A 24,812-nucleotide genomic window follows, 5' to 3' on the forward strand; every position below is an offset into this window, starting at 1 on the left:
AACCTCAGGCTCCCCCATGACACTTGAATATGAACTTTAGTATAAATCCACTGCTTGGGCTTCTAGCTTTTTAGATTCTCAAATTACAGCTAGCCCCACAATGAGTAGTTTACTCTGGTTGAGATTTGACTGGGAAGCAGGACAGAGTCTACATTTCATTTACAACACATTTGTCAGATTTATTTCTTTCAAGAGGCAAGATATAGCTCCTTTCACCACCGCACTGGTTCAATGTAACAGGAAAACAGATTCTGATGGACTAAACTTATAACATCACGGACATTAGTACAAACTTGTCAGCTTATAACCAACAATGACCAGAAGGACATCAGTAAGATTTGACTGATCTCATCTATAGAGTTGCTTTATCTTGTGGATGGATCGTTTCCACCAATCTTCCCAATGCTGAACTGCCCGCAGCTGAGCTGTACTTTCTTCTTTGATCTGGGCAAACTGCTGCTCAAGTTTACATTTGTATTTCTGTATGAACAACAACAAAGGACAAAATTGTCCTTATGGTGAAGAAATATGATTTTATTTTACCTAAATCTATGTCCTGATTCACTGTGTCAGAAGATTCCATAAATGCTACTTATTTTCTGCCTTTGGCAGTAGAATTATTCACTGCTTTCCTTCTGTGTGTCCCTTTTAAAGACTTCTGAAACTAAATTATCAGCAATATCAGCAATTATCAGGAATATTTAAATTGCTGATATCTTTAATCAAGATCAGCAATTTAAATATTCATATATGCAAGATCTTCACCTCACTTCCGTTATCCCCTAGGATTAACAAGTAGCCTTCTCTAGAGAACAGAGAGGAAAGCATGCATCTCAAACAAAGAATATGCTCTGGCTCTTGCCCAAACTTCCTAAGTCACAGTCACTCCCTACAGACCAACCTTATATACAGCATCTCTTGCTTCTACTGCTGCTACATGGCCCAGTGTAGTCTTAGCTGTTGTAACTGATGCAGTTTCCCTGCAAAGAACATAATCCGCATTGTCTGCAAGAGTAGTCATGGGTATTCCTGGCCAAATCCTTTAAAAACCAAAAGAAGCAAACACTGTGTGAGAGAGAACGAGTTAGAAAAGAGAGCAGATTATACTAATTCATGTTACTTGTATTTAAAGTGCAAAAGATTAATTCTTTTTTAATCTCCACAAAAGGTTTATCTTAAAAACTACTTTATTTAGTACAAGCACCTTTTCTTTTACAACTCCAGGGTCTCTGCAAAGTAAATACAATCCATCTGAGTGCAAATACATGGTATGTTCATAGATCTGAAAGTGCCGAATTGATAAATAGTGGCTAGCAGAGGGGTCGGTTTTGGGACTGGTCCTGTTCAACATCTTTGTCTGTAACATGGACAGTGGGATTGAGGTGTCTTCAGCAAGTCTGCTGATGACACCAAGCTGTTGATACACTGGAGGGAAGGCACAGGATCCAGAGGGACCAGGACACATTTGAGGCATAGCCCATGCCAACTTCATGAGGTTCAAAAAAGTGAAGTGCAAGGTCCTGTACCTGGGTCAGGGCAATCCCAGGCACAGCTACAGGTTGGGCAGAGAAGTGATTCAGAGCAGCTTGAGGAGAAGGACTTGGAGGTGTTGGCTGATGAGAAGCTGAATATGAGCTGCTTCAGTATGCACTTGAGCCCAGAAAAGACTTGTGTGCTGAACTGCATCAAGAGGAGTGTGACCAGCAGGTCAAAGGAGGTGATCCTGCCCCACTCCTCTGCTCTCGTGGGACCCCACTTGCAGCACTGTATGCAGCTTTGGTGTCCTCAACATAAAAAGGACATAGAACTGTCAGAGCAAGTCCAGAGGATACCACAGGGATGATCAGGGACTGGAGCACCTCCCATATGAAGACAGGCTAAGGAACTTGGGGCTGTCCAGCCTGTAGAAGAGAAGCTGTGTGGAGACCTCAGAGCAGCTTCCAGTATCTGAAAGGGGCCTATAAGGATGCTGAGGAGGGACTCTTCATCAGGGACTGTAGTGATAGGACAACGGGTGATGGGTTCAAACTGAAAAGGGGCAGATTTAGGTTAGATATAAGGAAGAAATTCTTTACTGTGAGAGTGGTGAGGCACTGGCACAGTGTGTGCAAGATAGTTGTGAATGCTCCATTTCCAGCAGTGTTCAAGGCCAGGCTGGACAGCACTCGGAGCAACCTGGTCTAGTGGGAGGCATCCCAGCCCGTGGCAGGGAATTGGAACTGGATGAGCTTTAAGGTCCCTTCCAAACCAAAACATCCTATGATTCTATGATAGTAATAATATTGAAATTGTATTGCTTTACAGTACAATACATAATCCACTTTTATTTGGATCCATTGCAATTCTTTCTTTCAAATCACTGCCTACCTAAATTTACCTTAACTAGTTAAATGACATCACTAGTTATGAGTATAGTATTCAGCAGTTTCAACAAGTGTGGAAAAAAAAATATGAGGACAGTGTCTGCTATGAGTTTAGAGAAGAGAAATTACATAGAACAGCACTCAGCAGCTTCAGATGTTACCTGCTCCCACGTTTGGTTATCTGTTTAACTTCACAGATTTCTAGAGGAAATCCAGCTTGTTTAGGGTGCATTAGAGTGGATGTTTTCTCTCTTGGTGTTTCAATTTCTGGGAGATAACAGGAGATATACTCAGCAGCAGCAAAACAACAGCACTAATACCATTGTTTTGAAGTCAATATATGCAGCTAGTTCTCTTCACTTTCAAGAAATAGCTTTGCATGTCTCATCATGCAAATCTACCCATTTAAAGTAAAATAGCACATAAAAGCCTACTCTTCCCAGGGAAAGTCTGCTGCAATCTTTGAGAAGGAAGCAGAAGCCTGATCAAGAAATCTCTTCTTTACTTACTTGGCACTTGTACATCATCAGCAGTGACACTTTCATCTAATTCCAGAAGAAGCTTTTCAGTGAAGGCAGCCAGTGCAGAAACAAAGTTCTGAGCACACTCAGCAGCACAGTCCTGTTGTGACATTGGAGAAAAGTGAGAGGAATTCCTCTGATAATTTGATCTCCTCTTAGTTTATCTCCAAAGGAACTACACAAGCATCCAATCTTAATGTTTTGCACCAGCTGCAGATAACATACAGAAGGCTCTAAGTTGCACATAAGAGAGTGTAAAAGTGCCTCTCGCCTAACCCTAACCCCTAACCCTAATGTTCTTAACATTACCTGATTACCTAAAGTACAAAAAACTACACAGTTCTGTGTTAGGTGCCCATTAGTTGCATATTTGGGTTAAGAACCTAAACCTGCTAAAAACAGCTGTTTGTAAATGCATCCTTCTGCCCAAAGCAAAGGCCATACTGGAATTTGGGTACTTTGGGTACAAATGTTCTGCCAATGTATTCTTCTAAAACAGGGATTGTGTGGTTTTGTGTGCGTTCGCAGAGCTAAGAGGAGAAGGAGATATTACTTCAAAATTAAATATATATATATACTCTGCAGACACTATAGCACCAAGTCAGTGGCCTAAACTAAAAGCGTTAATGCCAAGGAACTGATATTCAGTAATGCTAGAGTATGGAGCAGGAAAAGTGCTTTGATTCCCAAAACTCTCCTGTAAATATCTTCTTATTCCAGTTCTTACTCTTGTGTAGAAAAATGTCAATTATTTGCACTAATGAAATGCATACAGAAGAAAACCTTCCAGATATATGTTGTCTGCAAGTAATATAACTAACCAGAGGATGTCACTCTTGCTCCCAATTTAGACATATGTCTTTATTCTTGCCATTGAGATCTAAGTCATCTCTTCCTCAGTATGTTCAATGAATGATACAAACGACCAGTTAGTTCCACAATAAAACATGTGTACATGTGCATACACATTTATGTATATATTGATTTAATTCTTATAATGCATAACTTTAAAGTTTCAAGATATATGAATTGGATTGCCTAAAACAGAAACGTTTTCCAGTTTACTTTTTATGGGAAGGAAAAATGTATTCAAGTGTACTCTCCTTTCCAAATGCAACATCTAAGTTCATGCTAAGCAATGGCTATACAATTACCTGCAGCATCTGCATGTTGAGATGAATACCATCAGCTTGCTCTTTTTGCCTTTTTAGTTCCTCTTGACACAAAGCGTCCAGCTGTAGCAAGTTGCCTGGGTGTCCTAGGGAAGGACGTAACTGATACTTGTGTACAGCCTTTAAGTAAACACATTAAGTAAACACATAAAAAATGCCTTCAGTAAAGAATGCACAGTTGAGTCATAATAAGGAAGAAGTAAACCCACACATTCTATATAAAGGTATTCAGAAAGACACAGAAAATGTAGTGTGTTTTGTGGCTGTCTAACACAGTATATACCAAATTGCCTGTCTGCTGAAGAACAGCACACCTTTGATCTCACGTTGGGGTTTGTTTTCAACTAATAATAACCTCTCCTATCAAGTGGTAAACAGGATGGGTTTATACTTTTATATTTGTATTTTTTTCTGAATTTAAATCTCAGGATGCAGCTCTGTAACATTTCCTGTGTGATCTTCATTATGACTCTATTATCAGGTCTGATACTACTGGACAAATATACGTCTCTTTTGAAAACTTGTAATCAATGATATTTCATCACCCATCCATACGCCATAGTACTTACACACAAGTGCACCCATGCAGTATGAGCTGTGTAGCCATACCACAATCTCGCAGCCCTTAAAGAGTTTACAATCTAAGTGTCAAATCACAGGCAGAGCTGCACAAGATTGTAAAGAGCCAGTCCTGTGCTGGAAGCAGTGAGAAAAAAGACTGAGTTAAGCGAAATCCAAAGCTTCCAGTAGGACTACACAAACTAACTGCAAACACAGAAACCAGACGTGTGGCCAGCTCAGCAGTGAGTCATTAAACAAACAGTGAGATTAATAAAACAGTATTTTTATAATTATGATGCACTTAGCATTGCTTGCACTGGAAGCATTACCGGATGTCCATGACACATACCTTCAGGTTCTCCCAGTCTTCCAGCTGTTTATTGAAAAGGAGACGAACCTGACCAGTGGAATAGCTGAGCTTCTGTTCATGTTCTTTGAAAAGGCTATCAATCGCCAACAGGGAGACGTAAGAGAGCTCCTTCTCAAACAACTTCAACTGATCCTGAAATTCTTTTTGGAAAAGACAAGATATTTATGTGACACAGAAGTCTTAATTGCATGGAGAAAAACCACTCAGCCAAGTTCCATGTATGCTGCAAGGGTCAAACGACCTGGAATTTTCTCTGACAGAGATTCTGTCCCTGCCATTCCTTTTTGTAGGTCCAGTGTTGTGAGAAACATGCACTTGTTAAAGGATATTACCTTGTACAGAGCTTATAACTCAGTCATGTGCCTTTCTGCCACACCTTTTGTAGCTAATGGTACAGAAAAGAGAATATTGGCCCAATTTCCAGTAAAATCAACTAGACTTTTTCTACTGAGTGTGATGGATTAAGAAAGCTACATAAATCTCACCCACTGCAATTTGCAGTTTTTGTAACTGAAAAATTACATACACAAGAAACTAAGTCTTTATTGAATGAATTTACCTGTAAGACAGGAATTGTAGTAATCATCTGTCTGACTTTGGTATGACAAAAGATTCTGTCTGAACACTTCTGCACAATGCTCAAATGTCTCTGGCAGATCTTCAGGCATTGTGATTTTTGTGACTTGAGGCTTCCCTTTTTGGTAAAATTCCTTCAGGAGGTAAAGATAAAACAGCAAAATTGTTGATAACACATTCAAACAAGTCACACCTAGGCATATAATAGAAACAGGGATACATAAGGCTATCAACCACCCTCTTATTTGAGACCAGTTTTCTTCCTCCGATTCTGAAATGCTCAGTTAAGGCTTATGAAGAAAATTGTGTTTAGAAATACACTGTGCTAACTATTATTTAAAAATTAAATGCACTAAAAGGAAATTCTGGACAGCCATCCAGACATTGCAAAGAGCCAAATGATTCAGCTGACATCTTAGAGATAAGACCTATGAAAGCACAGGTGACTGAACACCACTGGGTTTTCTTACCTCAGCAAGGCAGAGCAAGCTGTTGTTACCTGTCCAGAGAATATTCATAATAATCCCCTTAAAAGTACTGAAAAAAAAATAATAATAAATAAATAAGTAGATAAACCCCACCAAATGTAAAAGACAATCACTCTGTAAAGTGACCACATAGGCAATATTGACTGGTTTTCTAAGATATTGTTTTGGTTTATTTTAATACGTTTTTCAGAGCATACACAAACAAATGTTCAGAATACCCCAGAACCTTCAGCCCATCAGTGCAGATCCTCTGTAGAAGCACCAGAGCTGTGAAGCTATTGGAAACACCAGAGAAAACTCCATGTAACAAAGCAGCCATGGGAGCATCCTGTGCTGAAACCTCACCTTAGAAGCTTAGCCATTTGAGATAAACCACAAATATCTGAACGTGGGTCTAGCTGTTTACAGGAAGTATTTTGAAGTACAAAGTGGAATAAAATTCTCAAACACTTACACACCTTAGGCATCATTTTTAATAGTTTTGTGTAGTGCATATGAAATATCTCAATTCTACATATATAAAGAATAAATTTTCTTAGAGGAGAACAGAACCATTTAAAAATCACCTTCTAAACAGTTTGTTCCCTGATTATCCATTTAAATGTAATATTGAGCACAAGAATGTAGTGCATAATATTTATTAATCATCTTACAGGTGAAAATAACTGAAAGACAGACTGTTCTACATTTTCCAGCCCATTCTTTCTAAATGAACAAAATGAGCTCCAATGAGGCTACCCATTCCAGACACTGAACAGAATAAAATGGATGTCTATGGATTCACTATTATTATGATGCAAAAAGGAACTGTTCTGTAAACACTTCAACCCATAAATATCAAGGTTAAATACCTCAAAATTCAGTGGTGAACTCTACAGTTCACAATTATAAATAAATACATAGGTAGGGGTTTTTTTGCAGATCAACTTCTATTTCTGAAAATATACATAACTTACTCAGATTCTGGAGGCTTCTCTTCAAATATCTGGAATTTCTTGTCACTGAGAACTGGTCTGGTGTACTTCTGTATTCTAGGGAGGCAAAACATTAATTTGAAGCTATCCACAAGTATTTTTCTTCTCTGGCTGGTTATCTGAGCAGGTCAATCATATGATGGACATGAAACTGAAGAAAACTTCAGGAAAATGTAACCCTAAAACTAGTGTTATGTGAAAATAAGTTTTTAATGGGAAAAAAAGGATTCTCTCTTCAGTGGCTCTTCAAACTCTTCCGTTGATCCATTTCAACATAAAAAGGACATTGAACTGTTCGAATGAGTCCAGAGGAGGCCACGAGAATGATAAGGGCTGGAGCACCTCCTGTATGAAGACAGGCTGAGAAAGCTGGGACTGTTCAGTCTGGAGAAGAGAAGGCTGCGTGGAGACCTCAGAGCAGCAGGAGTATCTGAAGAGAGTCTACAAGGATGCTGGGGATGAACTCTTCCCTAAGGACTGTAGTGACAGGACAAGGAGTAATGGGCTCAAACTTAAAGAGGGGAAGTTTAGGTTAGATATAAGGAAGAAGTTCTTTACTGTGAGAGTGGTGAGGCACTGAAATGGGTTGCGCAAGGAAGTTGTGAATGCTTCATCCCTGGCAGTGTTCAAGGCCGGGTTAAATAGATTCTTGGGTGACATGACTTAGTGTGAGATGTCTCTGCCCATGATATTGGGGTTGGAACTAGGTGCTCTTAAGGTCCTTTCAAACCCTAACTGTTCTATGATTCTGTGGTTCTATTCTATTACAGTAGCTCATTTCCTTTACCTATGGACTAAGCTGAAGACATACTATTTAGATACCAGACCTGAAAATTAAGCCATATCGATTTAAGAAGGGGGTTAGTCTGTATTTCAACAACTTCAAAAAAAACAAAACAGCAGGAGATGCATGAGAAAAAGAAGAATGTTTTTCCAGCCAAAACCTGAAAAAAAGAATGTAGAGCTGATGAAGAGGACATAAACAGGGAGGAGATCCCAAACGATACACACAGATGGAAAGAAGGCAAATACAAATAAGCATTAACAATTTTTCAAAGAATAGGCAGTGGGCAAAGTTTAGGTGAATTTCTGCATACGAATATTGTAAGTGGAATTCCTCCTTTCAGGGGAATTTTACCTTCCTGTTGGTATCGGTTTTCTAAGAGGCGCCTTCCTGGTAGTCAGAGCTGCAGAGCTGCAAGAGGTAGATTTCCGAGGATCTTCATCAGATACATTAAAGCAAGAACTCTTCTTTGATGTGGGAAGAATTGCTTTATAATTAACAAGGAAAGATTAAGAACATTGCATAAATGCCAGTTGAAGATTGTTTTGTTTTATGGTTGTATAGTTTGCCTTCTCATTTCTATACTGTTTTGTTACAACATTAAGGAGATAGTTATAGGAACTATAATTTCTGGCAGACAGAACTGAAGTAGCCTAGCAGTGGCAATAGCAATAAAGGTTGTGCACTAGGGAGTGGGAACATCATAGAGAATATGTGGTAGATGGGAGGAGGCTTAAAACAGTATTAAGGTAGGGAATAAGGAAAATGAGAGGGCTATGTTCATAGTCTTGGCTGTGATGGGAACTTAGGAATGTGGAAGAGAGTGAGTGTATCTCTGGAAGCGGCTGGAGGAATCAAGCTTAGGAGAGGAGAGCTGAGGAAATAGAAAACTTCGGTAGGGGGCAGTTGAGGTTACCTTGGTGACATGCTAGGAATCCCAATTTAGATTAATGTAATAAATTAATAGTAAAAGAAATTCTGACACACCTGCTCCTGATGAAAGCGAGTGATCCTGATTTAGGCCTGAAGATCTTTTGTATGGCTGAATTCTGAAATAAAAAAAAGAACTAATGAGCTATTGAATACCATATGTTATGTTATATACTAAATTATACATCATATAGAGAACTATGAAAGTTCTCTATCCCCACCATGTGCTAAGTGCAGTTACATTTCTGAGATAATATTTAGCAGATAGGATTAGTTTTACAGCTGGCAGTATAAACATAAGTACTTTCATGGGACTAATTGTCGAGCTGGAATGTCATAATTTCTGCAAGCAAAAATGCATTAAAATATTTATTTGCAAACCACACACTTGTCATATTGTTCATTTCACACTTTGCATGTTCTTTCAAGTATGCAGCATGGAATTATCTCTTAATTAAAAATACGGCTCTGGAAGACAAAAATTTAATACCTAAAATTTATCACAGTGCTATAAAGTAGATGTTACTCACAATGGGGTATTTTTCGCTATTAGAAATCTTGCTTTTACAAAGAAAGCAGACTCAGCTACCAGGAAGTATGTAGTAGTATTAACTAGGAATAATATATTCAATAGTTCTTTATATATAAAGGTAAACTATAAAATATGAATTCAGCAAAATCTTTATATGCTTCTGGAATACAATTTTTAGGAATACTGTAGGGAAACCCCTTGTAGTGTTATGGTGAGCCTCATGAAGAGAGGAGGTGTATGTAGCAAAGGAAATACAAATAAAGACAGGCATAGAAAAACACTAGGCAATCAATTACTTACTCAAGTAAATTTTTGATAACACTTATTGCTAAATCATCAACTGCAGGCTTTCCCATTCTGCTTGGATTTAACAAAGGAAATTTGACAGGATCCAGCCCCATCACCATCACTTTGTTCTCCTCTCCAAGATACTCTGTTCGAGTGACAACAGCAACTGGATCTTGTAATGTAACATCTGTTGCAAGAGGGGTAAAGTCTTCCTGAAATAGGAGGAAAAATGAAACACTGTTGACTGTACTAGGCAGTGAAAGCAGTACATGTAGTTACTGATTAATAAAGCAGACCCTTTTTATTTATTTAAAGAAACCCATGAAATACATATCTATGAATAGTGCTACATTTTGAAAATAATTGTGAAGAACTGTACATCGTTAACATTTAGTGAACTCAGTGGCAACTGATTTACTCATCCTCTTAAAGAAGCTGATCTAATATTACAAAGTCTTGGACAGCTTGCCATAATGCAACATCTTTCCTCAATTGAAAATTCAAAGCATGGATTCTGAAAAACCTGTGAAACATACAGATAAAAATTCACTCAATATTAAGTAAAATATAGAACTTAAATTCTATCTTACATTCTCATGCAGGCTTATTGCTTTTACTAGCAAGCAGTCGAGATACTGGCTCCTCTTTTTCAGTTCTTTCAACACTACTTTGGCAAAATCATATAACTCTTCTGAAGTCAAGGCCTGAAAGAGATGATATTACAGATGGTAGTTGCTAAGCTAGCTATTTCAGACTTTCCAAATATGCTGACTCTTGCATACAAAATCATATGATTTTGTCACCATTTCATTTACACATACATGGAAACTATGAGATTATAGAGAGGCTGAGGTTTATGTTTGGCAAACAGAAAAAGATGTACAGGACCTTCCTGAGTAAAAATTCAGTGGTAAAGTACACTTTTTGCCCACCCCCAAACATGTGTAAACATAAGCCTACCTCAAAAATATTAGTTTATACATTATACAAACATGCACAGTGAATCAAATTAAAGCCAAGTCAAATTAAATACTATTTCATGCCAATTAGAACTTACTTCAGTATCTGCAGTAGGATGGGCACAAGCATCTATCTTCTGATGGAGCTTCTCCAGATAAGAGTTTAATGTCACTGCCTGCAAATTGGAATTTGCTACCTAAAACAGAAGCAGATATTAGTGAAGCAAAACCCCATTCAAGGGATTTTTGAGAGTAACTGGTAAAAACACTCAAGCACTGGTACTCAGAGGAGAAGCTGAAAACAATGAAGAAAAGCAACACTTCATGTTCTTTACTGCACCACACAAAAAAACCTGCCGGTCTATTCAAGTGTATATATTCACCATGCTGCAAGATCACACAGTGTTCCAGCATAGCTACAGCAGCAGTAAAAACATAGTTTTAAGGTTATAATGACCTAGAAAACAGGTTTTGAATTAATATAAAAAGTCACTTAATGTTTGTCCACTCTGAATTCAGCCAAAAGTGCCTTCAATATAATATGAGGGAAATTATTATAATTCATTTGAACAAAGTCCTGACGTTTCTGTTTATACCTCTGACTTGATTCGCACTCGTAGATTTGTCAAAAATTGTTGGATCTTCTCCATAAAGACTCGGCTCATAAAGAGATAACGAAATTTCATTTCAGACTGGTTGATAAGTTCGGTAGCCTTTAAGAATATCAGAGACAGAAGTAATTAATTTTCACTTTTTAAAACTTTGAAAATAGAACTCAGCATTTCTATTTATTTTTTTCCATCACATAATTGCCATGCATAATAGTTTTACAGTTCTAATCTAGGGGAGAGCTGTTTATAAATCACATTAAATATGCCAATCTAATGTATAATTTGAAGGAAAGAAATGGCACACCTGCTCCAGGCAGCTCGATTCCATTTTCTCCATATCTGTCTTGATTAAACCTTCAAAAGCATCAATATGCTCACTCTCCTCCTGAAGACGCTTGCTGAAGGACTTCACCTCCTCAGGAGAAAAGTTACCTCCCTCCAAAAATAATCTGAAAACAACCAGCAAAGTGAAAACAATTGGCCAGGAGTCTTCATTTTCTCAAAGACTATTTCAGTTAAGTAGCCCTAAAACACAGATAACAATACAAATGTAATGAAAACAGTATAATAATATTGGCTTACCAAAATACAGTTGCTTTTTTAAATAGCAAACTAGATGAATAACAAAATAAACTTGAATCTTGCTGTTCTGCCTATGCAACAAACACAGATGCCTAGGAATAGTAACTAAAACAACAGTAATGAAATCTCTGTACCTGCAAGTTTTAAGAAAATCCACATTTGAATTTCTTAATTTTCCAAAAGCTTCCTCTAAATAATTCCGGTAACTCCTCAGGGAAACCTGGATCATTTCCAGATGATTATGTAGTTCTGAGTGCAGATTGGTGCTGAAAGAAACTAACCTAATAGCAAAAAATACAAGACAGGGAAAACATATAGAATGAGGAATACACATTATGATTCAGAGGCTGCTGGCTATAGAGATATGAACAAATCTCAGAACTCAAGAGTGTTTTAGTATTCTGAAAGCAACCCACTGAATTGTGACTGTCTGGATGGACATGTTGAAGAGATCAGCAAGCAGTTGGTTCTGTTGAAAAGTACCCTTCAAAACCAATTAGTCAATTCATATTACTGTGCAGGTTCAATAAACCAGATAAAGTGTAAACAGATGAAACTTCTTTTCTACTTTAAGACTACCAGGACTTTGAAATGCATGAGAATAGTTGCCATCCATTCAGTTCTGGGTTTAATTTCTTCAGGGAGAGAGAAAGGAAAGAAAAATTTTACTTTTTCTTTTTTTGTATTTCATAAAGCAATCTTCACTGAAGAGTAATAACATGCAAAACAGCCTCAGAGCACAAACCAGGAATGCTGCAGACAGCAGTGAGGGTATTTAACTACAGAAATTCACAGCAGCAACACTTGTGGCACACTTACTTCTCAGTCATAGGAGCACGGAGGAAGACAGACTCCATATCATGGAGATGTGATTCCAAGTTTTTGCAGATGTTATCTTGCTGCTCACAAAATCTGAGAAATTCAGCTCTCTCCTTTTCCAGAGCCTCCCCCACGCCGGTGCAGTGGCATTCCAGACGCTCTTTGTGAAGCAACAGTTCCACTGACAAGAAAAGAAATGTTATAAAACGGTCATTATTCCATGTTTACTGTGACCATCACAACCATCAACCAACCTATTAGCAGAAGCAGCTGTGAATAGACTGAGACAATCTCAGAGTGGCTAAAATGTACAAATAAAACACATCCAATTCTGTTTCCTAGATTTTACTCATGGCTTTGACATGTATCCCTGGCAGCTCCTAATCCATTCAAATCACAAATGTCTTTTATTTGCTCTAAGTCCCCTTTTTTCTTTTAGTTTTGGTCATTCCTTACATTCCATTATCTCTGTTCTCAGTCTTGTAACCTCAATAGGTCTCAGTCTTTTTAATGGAAAATATACCTCTCTCCATTTTTGTGGGAAAAAAAAACCAAAACCAAAACCTTTCTGGTCTCGGTTGTGGACTGATGGGCAGGTAAATCAAATCCACTCTCAAGAAAACTGCCAGAAAGGCACCTATCCTCTTTGCAGGAAAAAGTGGCATTGACAAATTATTTGCCTGGTCTCCCACAAAAGAAGTTTCCAGTTTAGCTGTTCAGGGCCACCAAACCAGTCTTAAATCATTCTTTTTTCCCTGAGAAAAACCTGTCACTTCTCATATAGAAAAGAGCTGTGGTTAGTGGCCAATCTGCAGCTTCTCAGCGCTGTTTACAGAGCTGAGCCCTGTCCCTCCCGGGGCAGGCGCCAGGCCCCAGCATTTCGGCTCTCCCAACATTTGCCAATTCTTTTTCTGCAACACTCTGAAAATTGTATTTTGTACATTGCAAACTCTTGTTAAATAACTTCCAGGAGAAGGAGGCCTCACAGATATTGACAATAGAAACTGAATGTTCATTTCTTACACCCTTTACAATCAAGCTATTGATCAAGACATTGCTGACTGTTTTCCAAGCACAATATAGCAGCTGAGCCAGCATGAGCTATAGGATAGAAACATCTTTTTTAGAATATGCGTAACATATTATAATTAGTAGGCACTGAACTGCTTCTATTGTCCTCTACTACTGAGTCAACTGATGCTGAAACAGATCTTGGTCCACTTATGTTCCTCTCTAAATAAAGACATGGAATGCTCAGAGTAAAAAAAAGTGGATACCAGCTCTAACATTGTAGATATTTGTCTCTATGTTCTCCTGCTTCTGCTGGTGCAAGTGAAGATGGAACTGAAGTTCTGAATTCAGCTCCTCTTTCTTGGCAGCCACAAAGTCACAGGAGTTGGACAAGGACTCTGCAAACCATTTCTCCAAGTGTTCAAAAAAGCAGAGGCGAATACTATGATTGAAACAGAAATATTACAGTGAGAAACAGTAAGTAGTAAATAAGAATTTATTAAATATATTAATTCTAAGAATTTAAATTCTGACTATAAGGAGATGTGTTTTCACTGACATTTGTACAATACTGGTAGAGTTTTTGAGCTAGCTGTATGCTACTGAGTACCAAGCATTTTACCTCCATGGCTCTGCAGGGAATTTGGGCAAACTACTTGCTTTTCTGTAACAAGTTTTCTCACTAAATAATATTTGGTAAAATATGAATTGTCTGTAAAAGGTAAATGCTGATGTACTTTGAGAGTCATGGATTAAAAGCAATAAACAAATATTCTCTTATTTTTATCAATCTAAGAAGAGGAATAACATCAAAATCATTAGATTATTTTTGCATTTTTAATCTAATGTCTCTTCCAAACAGGTGAAATTTGTCTATTACCTAAAGGTAAAGAACAAACAGAAAACTCTTTTCTACTAACCGTTTTTTCAGCTCTACAAACACTGTTTCTTCGATATGTATGTATTTCAGATACACGGGAAGTGATTCTTTTTGTTCATATTTTCTAAAATAAGTCTCTGGGGTGCCAGTCTTTCCTGCCTCTTCAACACTAAGAACCGTGTAAGAATTGCCACTAGAAGTGGAAAAAATCTCAATGGCAACTTCAGAGCTTTCTGCCTTGCTGCTGTTGAACATAACCTAGGAAACAACCGGAAATCGTCATCTGTTACCTTTAAAGGCATAGAATGAACAGTGCACAAGCTAATGTAAGAATTCTAAGGATATTAAGAATAACATTATCAATTTGGACAACCTTTTTACAAGGAACAGATGTTTGCAAGTGTCTTAGGTAGAGTCACCAAAGTTTTTAAATGATTTTGTTATGGTGATAATCTCACATAACTAAACACCTGAAAAACTAATACTTAGGTACAAATACAGCTTAAATCAGTCACCCTGGGTTAAGAATACTAAGATGAAAGAAAGAAAGAAATATATTTCCAAAAAAATCTATGCAAAAGTTTTTTTTACAAGGGTAAAAGCAGTGCAAAAGTGCATTGTAAACTGTTTCATACATTCCATTTGCCCATAAAAAGGATCTAAAGCCCTAATACTCCAGAAAGAAACTAAAACAATAAACTAAATCTAATCTGCTTTAAGGAATTTAAACTTACACCATTAAAATAATATTTATTATTATTATTATTATTCACTATTTTGTGCAAAACTTATTTCACCTTCAATTTATTCTCTTGTTCATTTACCCATGTAAAACTTACCCCCTGCTCTGCATGCTCAGTTTCTTCACTTTCATGAGGAATACTCTCCTCGTCTTCATTTTTCTCTTTTTTTTCAGTTTCCTGGGCAAAAATCTCCTCATTCTCAGCTGTGTGTGTTTCTTCATTTTCCTGTTGACAACTGTTTATCTTTTCCTCTCCTTCATTTTCTTGCACACTGCTCTCAGCTTGCTGCTCCACCAGGCATTCAACTTCTGAAGCATTAACTAGTTCTTTCCAGTTAAAGCAGAGTTTTACTGGTCACAATCCAAAGAAATACAGATTGAAAACAAGCAAGCAAAATTACCTGTTTGCACCATTGAGGTATTACCTTGATCTTGAAGTGTGGAGTCTGTCTTTCCATACAAGTTCTAAAAACAAAACAACAACAAAAACCCACATACAATTAAAAAAAAATAATTGCTTAACTCAAACCCACTTCAGTCCTACAGCCAAAAAATGCTTCCGTTTCTATAATTTAAATTTTAAAGCTCATGTAATTTTCCCCAAAGTGAAAAATTCATACACCAGTAAGATTTTAAACCACAAGAAGTTTTCTTTATACCTGTTTGAAGATTTCTTTCACATTAAAATATTGGCTGATGGATATACTATAAGAAATCAATTCCTGAAAAATAGCTTCTGGGTAAGCCATTATGTTATCCATTAGAACTTGGTTGAAGGTCTCATACCTGTCAAATTTAAGGTCACTGTTTAATAGACTTCAGTATGTATAGAAATAAAATGAAATACGGCTACGACGTCTAATTTTTCGACCAATCTCATAAAACCTTTAGGCTAAACATTGTACTTTATCATGATTTTCACTCACCTAAAAAGGTACATTACCTTGGGGTTTTAAAATTTTCCCAAAGAATACAAAGAGCATTGAAACAACAGCTCTAAACACAGGTGCAGGGGAGGTGTGGGCACGTGGGAGTATCTGCCTCGCAGGTGTATATAACCCTTCTAATATGTCTCCAATCTAACAGATATAGAAGGTCTTCTGCGTGTGAAAACATAACTCCTTCCTCTCTGGTTATTTAATCCTTAAACCTTAAGCTAAGATCTTCAGCAAGAAGAGAGGCATGTGCCGTTTTGATGTGATTTTTAAAGTCACTTCTAGTCCTTGTGACTTTGAAAGGGATCAAATCTGTGAGCACTGATGAGGGCACTGACTTCCTTTTGATGCATGTGATTCAAGAATCTGAACCACTATTGTCTTCTGAATAAACAATCAGCTGTCTGGCATGGATGACATGGTACCACATAATAATACTGGTCCGGTGTATCTTAAAACTTCTATCAGTCTCACTTCTAACATGTGGATATATTTTGCCTTAACTTCATTCAATACAGAAATGATTTTATTTTACATTCTTAGACGATGTAGCAAGCAGTTCCTTTTACGCTTTCACACTACAGCATAAGCAAGACCTAAGTAATACAAGCAACATTTAAATGTGCTTTGCTTTTTAAGTTTGCACCTACAAAACTCATACCTAGCTCTAATGTCATCTAAAGAAGAAAATACATTCTCCAAATATTTCTTCAGATTTTCTTCGGAGCTTTCTCTTCTCATTTTATCCAAAATTATATCCAGATTAGCTTCCAGCATCTAGGGTGACATAAGAAGCCAGTAAAAATGATTTGTAATTATTAAAATGCTTCATCACTATTTAGGATTCAAATAATTTAATTAGGTACATATATTCTACACCAAGAAGGTAAGCTACCTTAGAAAAACTCATATACTCTGAAGATCTTTCATAGATAATGAACATCTCTGACATTGCCACCACAAGTTGCATGTTATACTGATAATTTGAGAATTTGACACACAAACAAGGCTTTACAACTGTACAAGGTCTTACAAGTAATAGAAACTTGTAGCCACTCAATACATAAGATATAATCTTTATCACCTTTGCCATGTCAAGAATAAAGTATGACCATACATTAAGTGTGAATCAAGCAGCAAGAAATTAAACTCAAACTATTCTGTAGAAATTCCAGTATTATGTCAAAGATAATGCTGTAAATTTTATAGCAGGTATTTTGAATTCCAGAGGGTTCTCTGCATTAAGAAGTCCTTTCTTTACGTCATACTGAATCCTTGGGTTTATGTTTATACCTGAGTTAAGTTATCGTGTTCCTGTCTGCATTCATGTAATTTCTTCTGAAGTTCATCTTCCCTCTGGGACAGTTTGAGCTGATGAACATCCCAGAGACCCATGGCCTCCTGAAAGTAGCTATACAAGTCCTCACAATTCTGCTCATGCTGTTTAGCCAGCTCCTCAAAGTCTCTCTAAAGAAAGACATTAAAGTGAACCAGTTACTACTAAACTGTTTGCTGGAAGGTGAAATGAATGAGTAAGGGGACATACAACATGTTAGAAGGCTGTCTGGCAGTGTGCTATCAATATTCAACATGGCCTCTTCTATTTGGAGAGGAAAAAATAGTCCAAGTAATCCAAGGAAGAATGTGGACTTTTGTTCTAGAAGCTGAGATACTAAAACTCCTATTTATTATTCTGGTACTGTAAAGCATGGAATCACCGAGTTCAGCACATGTCCTGAAGTATCTGGCTACCCATCATTTTAGGAACAACTGCACAGCCATTTTCATGTATCGAATCATAAAAGATAGGATTGAAAGAAATTTGGGATATCACTTATATCTATTCCCTGTCTCCAGGCAGGATGTGCTATACCTAATTAATCTGTGATAACCTATTATAAATATAAACCAAACAACTAGGAACTCTTTTCCTTAAATCATACCAAACTGTTTTTATTTGTGGGGCAGGTGTTGAGTCACATTCTAGACCTCTGTCTGATATGACAGCAGCAGCCTAAGATGCATGCAGCATTTCAGGCAGTAGCACAGGGAGAACAGAGGGTAAGAAAATCAAATATAATAAGCATACATCCATATGCTCCAGCTCTTCTTCAAAGTGATTTTCTAGTTTCTCAGTCAACTGAAGAAAGTCAGAATTCACAGTTTCTTCAGCCTCTTCTTTTGTGCAAATATTTAGATTCAACAAGTTATTCTAAAGAAAAAGAATGCTAAATTATTGACATATACATAAAGTAACAAATACTGTGTGGCTTTTACAGAGCATGGCTAAACTTGGTGTTTCTTCTTTTCTTGTGAATATATAGAAAAAGATTCAGCACACACCCCATTTCACACGCCCCACCCCCCAAATCTCATATTCTGTTAGTAAACAGTACAATTCCATTTGGACCCAAAGGTAGAAAGTAAGGCAGAGAGGCAGAATTTCTTTCCCAAGAAAAGAGAGATTCAGCACAATGACTGAGGGTTGCGACTTTGGGTCCTCCATCTAAAAGTGGCGCAGTACTCCTTTCACTACTGGCATTTTTTACTGCTTTTACACATCTCAAGTACAAATACCATATGATACTGTGAAATAAAATTGACAGTAACTTTTCTAACACAAGACAGCTTAAAAAGTAATTTCACTTGTTATCTCATGTTTGGTGGATACTCAAACACGTATTAATGTAACAACCTGTTGTACATTGTTACTAGCAATCCTTCCAAGAACTTGCAAAGCTGATACTAACCTTGTGTAGCTGCAGGGCTGCCAAACACCTCTGCTGGACTCTCTTGTACTGGATGCGTATTTTCCTCATACACTGCATGTTGCAGGTATCTTAAGGACATGGAAGAACAGTGTAAAGATTTCTGTATTTCACAATGCAGTGTGAAATGAGGGCTTCTGCTGAGTCTCAGCACAGGTAACATATCCCAGTAGTGTCTTCACACTTATGTAATACTATCAACCAATAAGGTGTTTTAATACAAATCTTTTTATTATTATGTTTAAAGTTAGTGAGTTATTTACAATCACTAGCAACTTATTTCATGCTATAGAGGCTACAAACATTAAGACAGGACGTGTTCAGGAGAAGGTAAACACACAGAACGAAGGCACACGATAGGACTCGGAGGAAGGAAACATTCCAAATACTTCCCCTCTCATTCTCCAAGAGGAGTACTTTTGTATTATTGAGAACTGATTTGCATTAAGGTTAACCTTCTATTTCCCCTAGATTAACTCTAACCAAGCCAGTTCCGGTTGGATCTCACCAAGAAAAAATGTTTGTGCTGGCAAAAGGGACACGAGGCAATGGACAGTTTATTTGGGTCCTATTGCCAGCTCAAAGCAACTTAAAAGATACATGGAAACCCATGGAACAACCATAGCAAACAAATACTTCAAAGCAACTGCCTGACTCAGTATTTCCTGGAATTGCTTAAATTCCAGATTGATTTTATGATTTCCCAACTTACCTATACTTTTGTTTAAATTCACCAAAGATCTGTACCACTCCCTTATCTCAGCTTTTGTGTAAGTTGGAGGCAACAAATCACTATTGAAATATGAAACAAGAGTCAGATATCTTCAAATAGAATATGGTTGGCTCTTAAGGGATACAATTATGGGATTATATGGGATATCTCAAGGGACACAATGAAGATAAAATGACTGCTGTTCACCAAGACCACTGTTCACCAACAGGGAACTAACTGTAATTATAATCTATCTTGCTGCTACATACATTGTAAAAGAAAAACTGTAAAACATTGTAATGCACTGCACCCAAACCATCTTCTGATCAGGATGGACATGAAAATGTAGCAGTGTTAGATTTCCATAAAGACTTCTTTCTTAATTTATTATGCAAATTAAACTCCCCCCCAGCAATAATGCCTTGACAAGATCACCAGCTTATACAATTCACCCATACTTGTCTGCTCTTTCTAACATGTTTCAAAGGTTAGGAATACTTACTTTCATGTTCCTGCATTTCTAGCCCTCGATCCCCCTGTTCAGTGTAACTGGTGCACTCATAACCAAGAGTGCTTTTTCTTACATTAAACATAGCTTTACAAAAGAAGTCCGGGCCCTGCCTTACTGCTACATTGGACAATCACACACTGAAAGAGAGCAAACTGCATTTTGCTATCAAAACCTTCATTAACTCTGGAAAGAATTATATTTTCCTTTGTTCCTGTTCTCTTTTGTCATACCCCAGGTGCTGCAAAAACTCCAGTCTCTTTTCACTAAGTAAAATCTGATTTGTTATCATATTTTCCATTTCTGTTTTCACAGATGGGGGATTCTGTATTTCTTCATTTGCCATAAATTCTCTGTAGGATTGAAGAATACACTGAGGTAAGTATTTGTTTGGGACACTTGTCACTGTGTCTTATTCATAAGTCAAAACATAACTGTAAAGTATATGACCTGAAACTGTGAACTATACAGTTCTTTTGCATGAGCTTCCAGTCCTTGACTCTGTCTTGCCATTTCAATCGATGGAATAATTCCTTCTTCAGCTCTGATTTCATTAGATTAAAGAACAGCTTGGCAATTGCCCTCTGGTTAGCCAACAGTGCTCTGTTAATGAGCTGTGCAGTAAAAATTCAAAACAGGAATAAAAGCAGAAAACATTAAAAAAAAGAAGAGCATGCTCTGTATAAAATGAGTGGGAAATACAAATGGTACAAGTCATAAAGAATATCCTGCAAAATATAAAGCTTTCCTACAGGCAGGCATTGGTAAGTAGAAATAAAGAATTTCAGTTGGAAAAGAAGACACTCTGGGAATATTGATTGCTACTTCTCACAAGTAAACGAGCCTCTCAGAATGAAAGATTTACCATGGCCTCATTGTTTATCAGCCTGTAAACATCAGCTGACAAGGAGATGTTTTCCAGTATCACAGTATACTTCCTCAGTACAGCTGTTATCTGTGCAACAAAAGAATAAAGAACAACAAAAAATCTGTGCAACTCCAACATCACTTTCCAAAGTTAACCAATGCTATGAACAAACCATTTTTTTTCCATTACAATAAAATTAGACAGATTGAGAAGAGAATCTTAAAATACATAAAATCTCAAATACTGACTTTTTAAAATCACTCATATAAATAGAAACTAAAACATTCAATTTTGTTACTACTCAACCAATTTCTCTTTAATAGCTGTGATGAGTGAGTGCTCTGCAGACAGGCTGCAATTTGAATTTAAAAATTAAACCAACTTCTTTCAAACACCTACAGTGAATCCACCAGTGCTTGGTGGATTTAAGCAAACATGATCATCTCTAGTATTTTTTATAACTAATCAAACAGAAAAATTATTGTACCTATTCACAGTGTCTTCATTACAAAGAGAGGACAAACTGACATGGATGTAACAGATAGCTTTTGTTTGCCTGCAAGGGCAAAGCAGCAAGGACTTCCTTATGGACTATTTGTTTGTTTATTTATCCTAACATTTCCTGTGATCTCAAACGACTTATAGGTCAGGCTGAAGCCTGCAGAAGCGTAGCACATCTGTTACTGATACCCAGCCTGCCCAAACTCCAACCAGCTTCGGCAGTTCCGTGCAGCGGAGTAGTCGCTTCCCAACAAAATAAACTCAGGCCTGCTACAGTTTGACCTAAATAACTCTGCAGAAAAATAAAAGCAGCTCACATGTCCTTTGCATCTTTAATACAGGTAATTGTGAATGAAGCAAACACCTTGTAACTGGTAAAGAAGTATTTTCTGATTATGTGGGTATGAGAGAATCTACTGGTAAAAAGACAGTAATTGCCTACACAACAGAACCCCCAGCAGATGTCTTTGGCTCCTGTGGAAGCAAACTACTCTCTGCACTACACCCAGCACCAGAAGCGAAAAAACATCTTCTGCTGAATTAACAGCTATGAAGAGACCACAGCTCACTTGATCAGCTCGACTTCTTTCAGCCTTCTTTAGAGATTCATCCATTTCCCTAATCCACTTCCTTCTGGTTAAGGATTCCTGGTGGATGATGCTCCACAGTTCTTCCAAACCCTGAAAGAAAGATTTATTTTCACTCTCACTGAAAATGAAATATCAGGGGGAAAAAAAGGCATTTATATGTATCTTAAAACTATAGCAAGACGTAAGAAGCTGTTACGCAGACCAGGTACAAAGAACTGAGGAGGAGACAATGGCATAAGTTGCCTTACTTCAATTGAGAAACCTCCCAGAGTAGTAGCGAACTCAATCTTTTTAAACAGATGTTCAATTTTTCTATTGGATTCCATCAGTTTTGTCAGAAGGAATTTTCCAGGCTCCAAAACAAAGGACTCCATCTCCTAAAAAGGTAAGGAAGTCAGTGCAATCTTTTCAGCATTAGGCCTTGACTTTAGCATAGCACTTAAGACTATCCGAATTACAAAACCCAGTCTTACCCTGGCAATGCAGGCAAGCTCATGATACATTGAGGTTAGTGCTTCATCATGACAGCCTCGCTGGTGTTCTGACAGGCATTCCAAGATATTGCTCCTCATTTCCTCAGGAACTGCTAGGTAGAAATGAGGATGATGTAGTTTGGAACTGTTGCTGCAGAAAATGTAATGCATGCACAAAGAATCCCTAAATCCACTCTCAGAGCTCTGTAGTTTCTGCAGCTGTTACAGTGCATGACAGCTTTCCACTAGAAGGAAATCTATGCAAATGCAGGTTAAAAATAGCAAAGCATATATTAAAAATTCCTTTGATTTTATTACTTTGTGATTTTCAGAAGGATAAAAGCATGGAAACTATGAACTAAGTTCAGGTATTATTGATCAACTGCACCATCCCAGGAGACGTTGAAGGCCAGGCAACCTTGTGGTTCTAGGCAACCCTGATCCAGATGAAGATGTCAGGTCATTTCTGAGTTTGATTTTATACCTTGTTCAGCTGAAATGATTATATGTAGGGCAGTTCCCAAGAAGGCAAATTAAAATATCTGACATTTCTCTCAGTGACATAGCTTAGTGGTGGTTTTGGCAGTCCTGGGGTAACGGCTGGATTTGATGATCTTAAAGGTCTTTTCCAACTGGGATGATTCTATGATTAAATGAAATATTTTACCAATAAAATGAGGAAGGGATCTGACTTCCTCAGCTGCATTTAAACTGACACTTCTCCAAGCCTTTTGGAATACTGTAGCTCCTCTGAAACAGAAAGAGAATAAAGCTCTGATTTGTACTAAATACATAAGAGGTGGGACTTGCAGTGGTATAATATTCAATTTAATTGGCAACATGGAATATTTAAGTGAACATGAGCATAATTCTAATTTCAAAAAATATGATTCAAAGAATTAAAGTTCCTTCTTCTGAGATGAACTGAACTGAGGAATTAGTCTAGGTTGATAACAAGCTCCAAACTGCTGTGATGGCATAAAAGCAATAAATGCTAGATTTTATATGTGCAAACTGCAAAGACATACATACTATCTCTAAAAGACATAAAGATTTACAAACTGTTTAGTAAGATTTTAGCGAGAAATGTGGAAGTAGCCTTAATCTGCCCACTGCTCTTCCCATCAGCTGGGGTACTGCGTTTCTCCTCAGAGGAAGTGAGGATAAGGGTGTCATTATTCAGCAGAAGGATTAGGGTGAAAAGGATGGGTACCACTGATCTACTTTTTTGCTTATTACATAATTATTCCTTCATCCTCATGTACACCATTAACATAGTCTAAAACAGAGTTCAAAAATACATATCAGACCAGGTGTGGTTTAGATTCCTTTGAATAAAAAAAACATACTATTTTTAAAAGAAAAGCCATACAATGTGTGTGCCATTGCAAAATTAGCGTGTTAATGAGCACTTCAACCGGTAGCAGCTCACTGTATGCCATTTACATCTGGCAAGGAGACAGTCCATTACAAGCTGTTAGTGCTGTGACCAAGAATTCAGGCATGTCCAAGTCCCAGTGCAAATCTTAGTCTACATACATGTAACCATCAACATATAATTGGGGTTTTATGTGTCTGTTCTCTACCTGTACAATGGTGGCTCCTGTGTGGAGGCATTGTAGGCTGTCCTTCCAGCACTCTGCTGCTGGTAATGCTGTAGCAACTTGGCATCAGTAGGATTTTCTGAATCCATACCCAAGCGAGCCTTCCTTTCTTCATAGGAAAACTAGCCTCATTCCTTAATTTATCCAAAGAGCATACCAAGTAACTCCCTGCCTGGAACACGGCGCACACCCCCGACCGTTGGCATGCAGCCCCCGCAGCCAACTTCCAGGCCTGTCTCCAGAAGAAATGCTGTTTAGAAGCTGCGGGACAAAGGGTTTAAAGGCTCTACTCAGGCTGAAACTACATGGCAACTACATGGCTTCCACTGAAACTGCTGCAGGCGAAGAGTTTCGATGATTCAAAGGTATGCGATGACTCCCGGTGTCCGAGGGCCCTGGACTGAAGGGGAAGGCTCCTTGCACGGTCAAGGGGGGCCCCGGCCACCGCCAGGCCTCGGCACAACTGCCACGGCAGCGCTACGGGGCAGCGGCGGCATCCTCGTCGCCATAGCAGCGCGGAGGGCGGGGCCTCGGGACGCCCCGCCCCGCCCCCCAGGGGCAACCACGCCACTAGAGCTCCCCGCCCCCTCCAGCACCGCGCCTGCGCCGGAGCGGCACCAACCGCGGGGACAATGATGATGATGATAAATCAGGTAGAAGGGGATGGGAAATTTAATGACCAAGGACACA

The 24,812-nt window shown here is 38.0% G+C and overlaps 1 protein-coding gene across 1 annotated transcript; it reads right to left on the reverse strand.

The window, feature by feature from the left end:
* Window positions 1-348: 348 nt before the first annotated feature.
* Window positions 349-24,211, reverse strand: CCDC180 (coiled-coil domain containing 180). The gene is given in 34 exon segments (XM_031043197.1): window positions 349-480; window positions 902-1,040; window positions 2,525-2,630; window positions 2,873-2,984; window positions 4,039-4,176; window positions 4,967-5,127; window positions 5,547-5,697; window positions 6,034-6,100; window positions 7,008-7,082; window positions 9,572-9,771; window positions 10,150-10,263; window positions 10,617-10,715; window positions 11,115-11,231; window positions 11,434-11,578; window positions 11,846-11,992; window positions 12,531-12,711; window positions 13,808-13,983; window positions 14,462-14,679; window positions 15,261-15,484; window positions 15,589-15,628; window positions 15,823-15,949; window positions 16,760-16,875; window positions 17,392-17,565; window positions 18,188-18,310; window positions 18,849-18,937; window positions 19,579-19,658; window positions 20,272-20,439; window positions 20,537-20,700; window positions 20,952-21,041; window positions 22,025-22,135; window positions 22,294-22,422; window positions 22,519-22,628; window positions 23,186-23,268; window positions 24,105-24,211. Coding segments are annotated over 34 exon segments (4,413 nt in total).
* Between the last annotated feature and the right edge of the window lie 601 nt (window positions 24,212-24,812).

The sequence above is a fragment of the Melopsittacus undulatus genome, chromosome 11 (assembly GCF_012275295.1).
Source record: "Melopsittacus undulatus isolate bMelUnd1 chromosome 11, bMelUnd1.mat.Z, whole genome shotgun sequence".
In the NCBI taxonomy this organism is placed as follows: domain Eukaryota; kingdom Metazoa; phylum Chordata; class Aves; order Psittaciformes; family Psittaculidae; genus Melopsittacus; species Melopsittacus undulatus.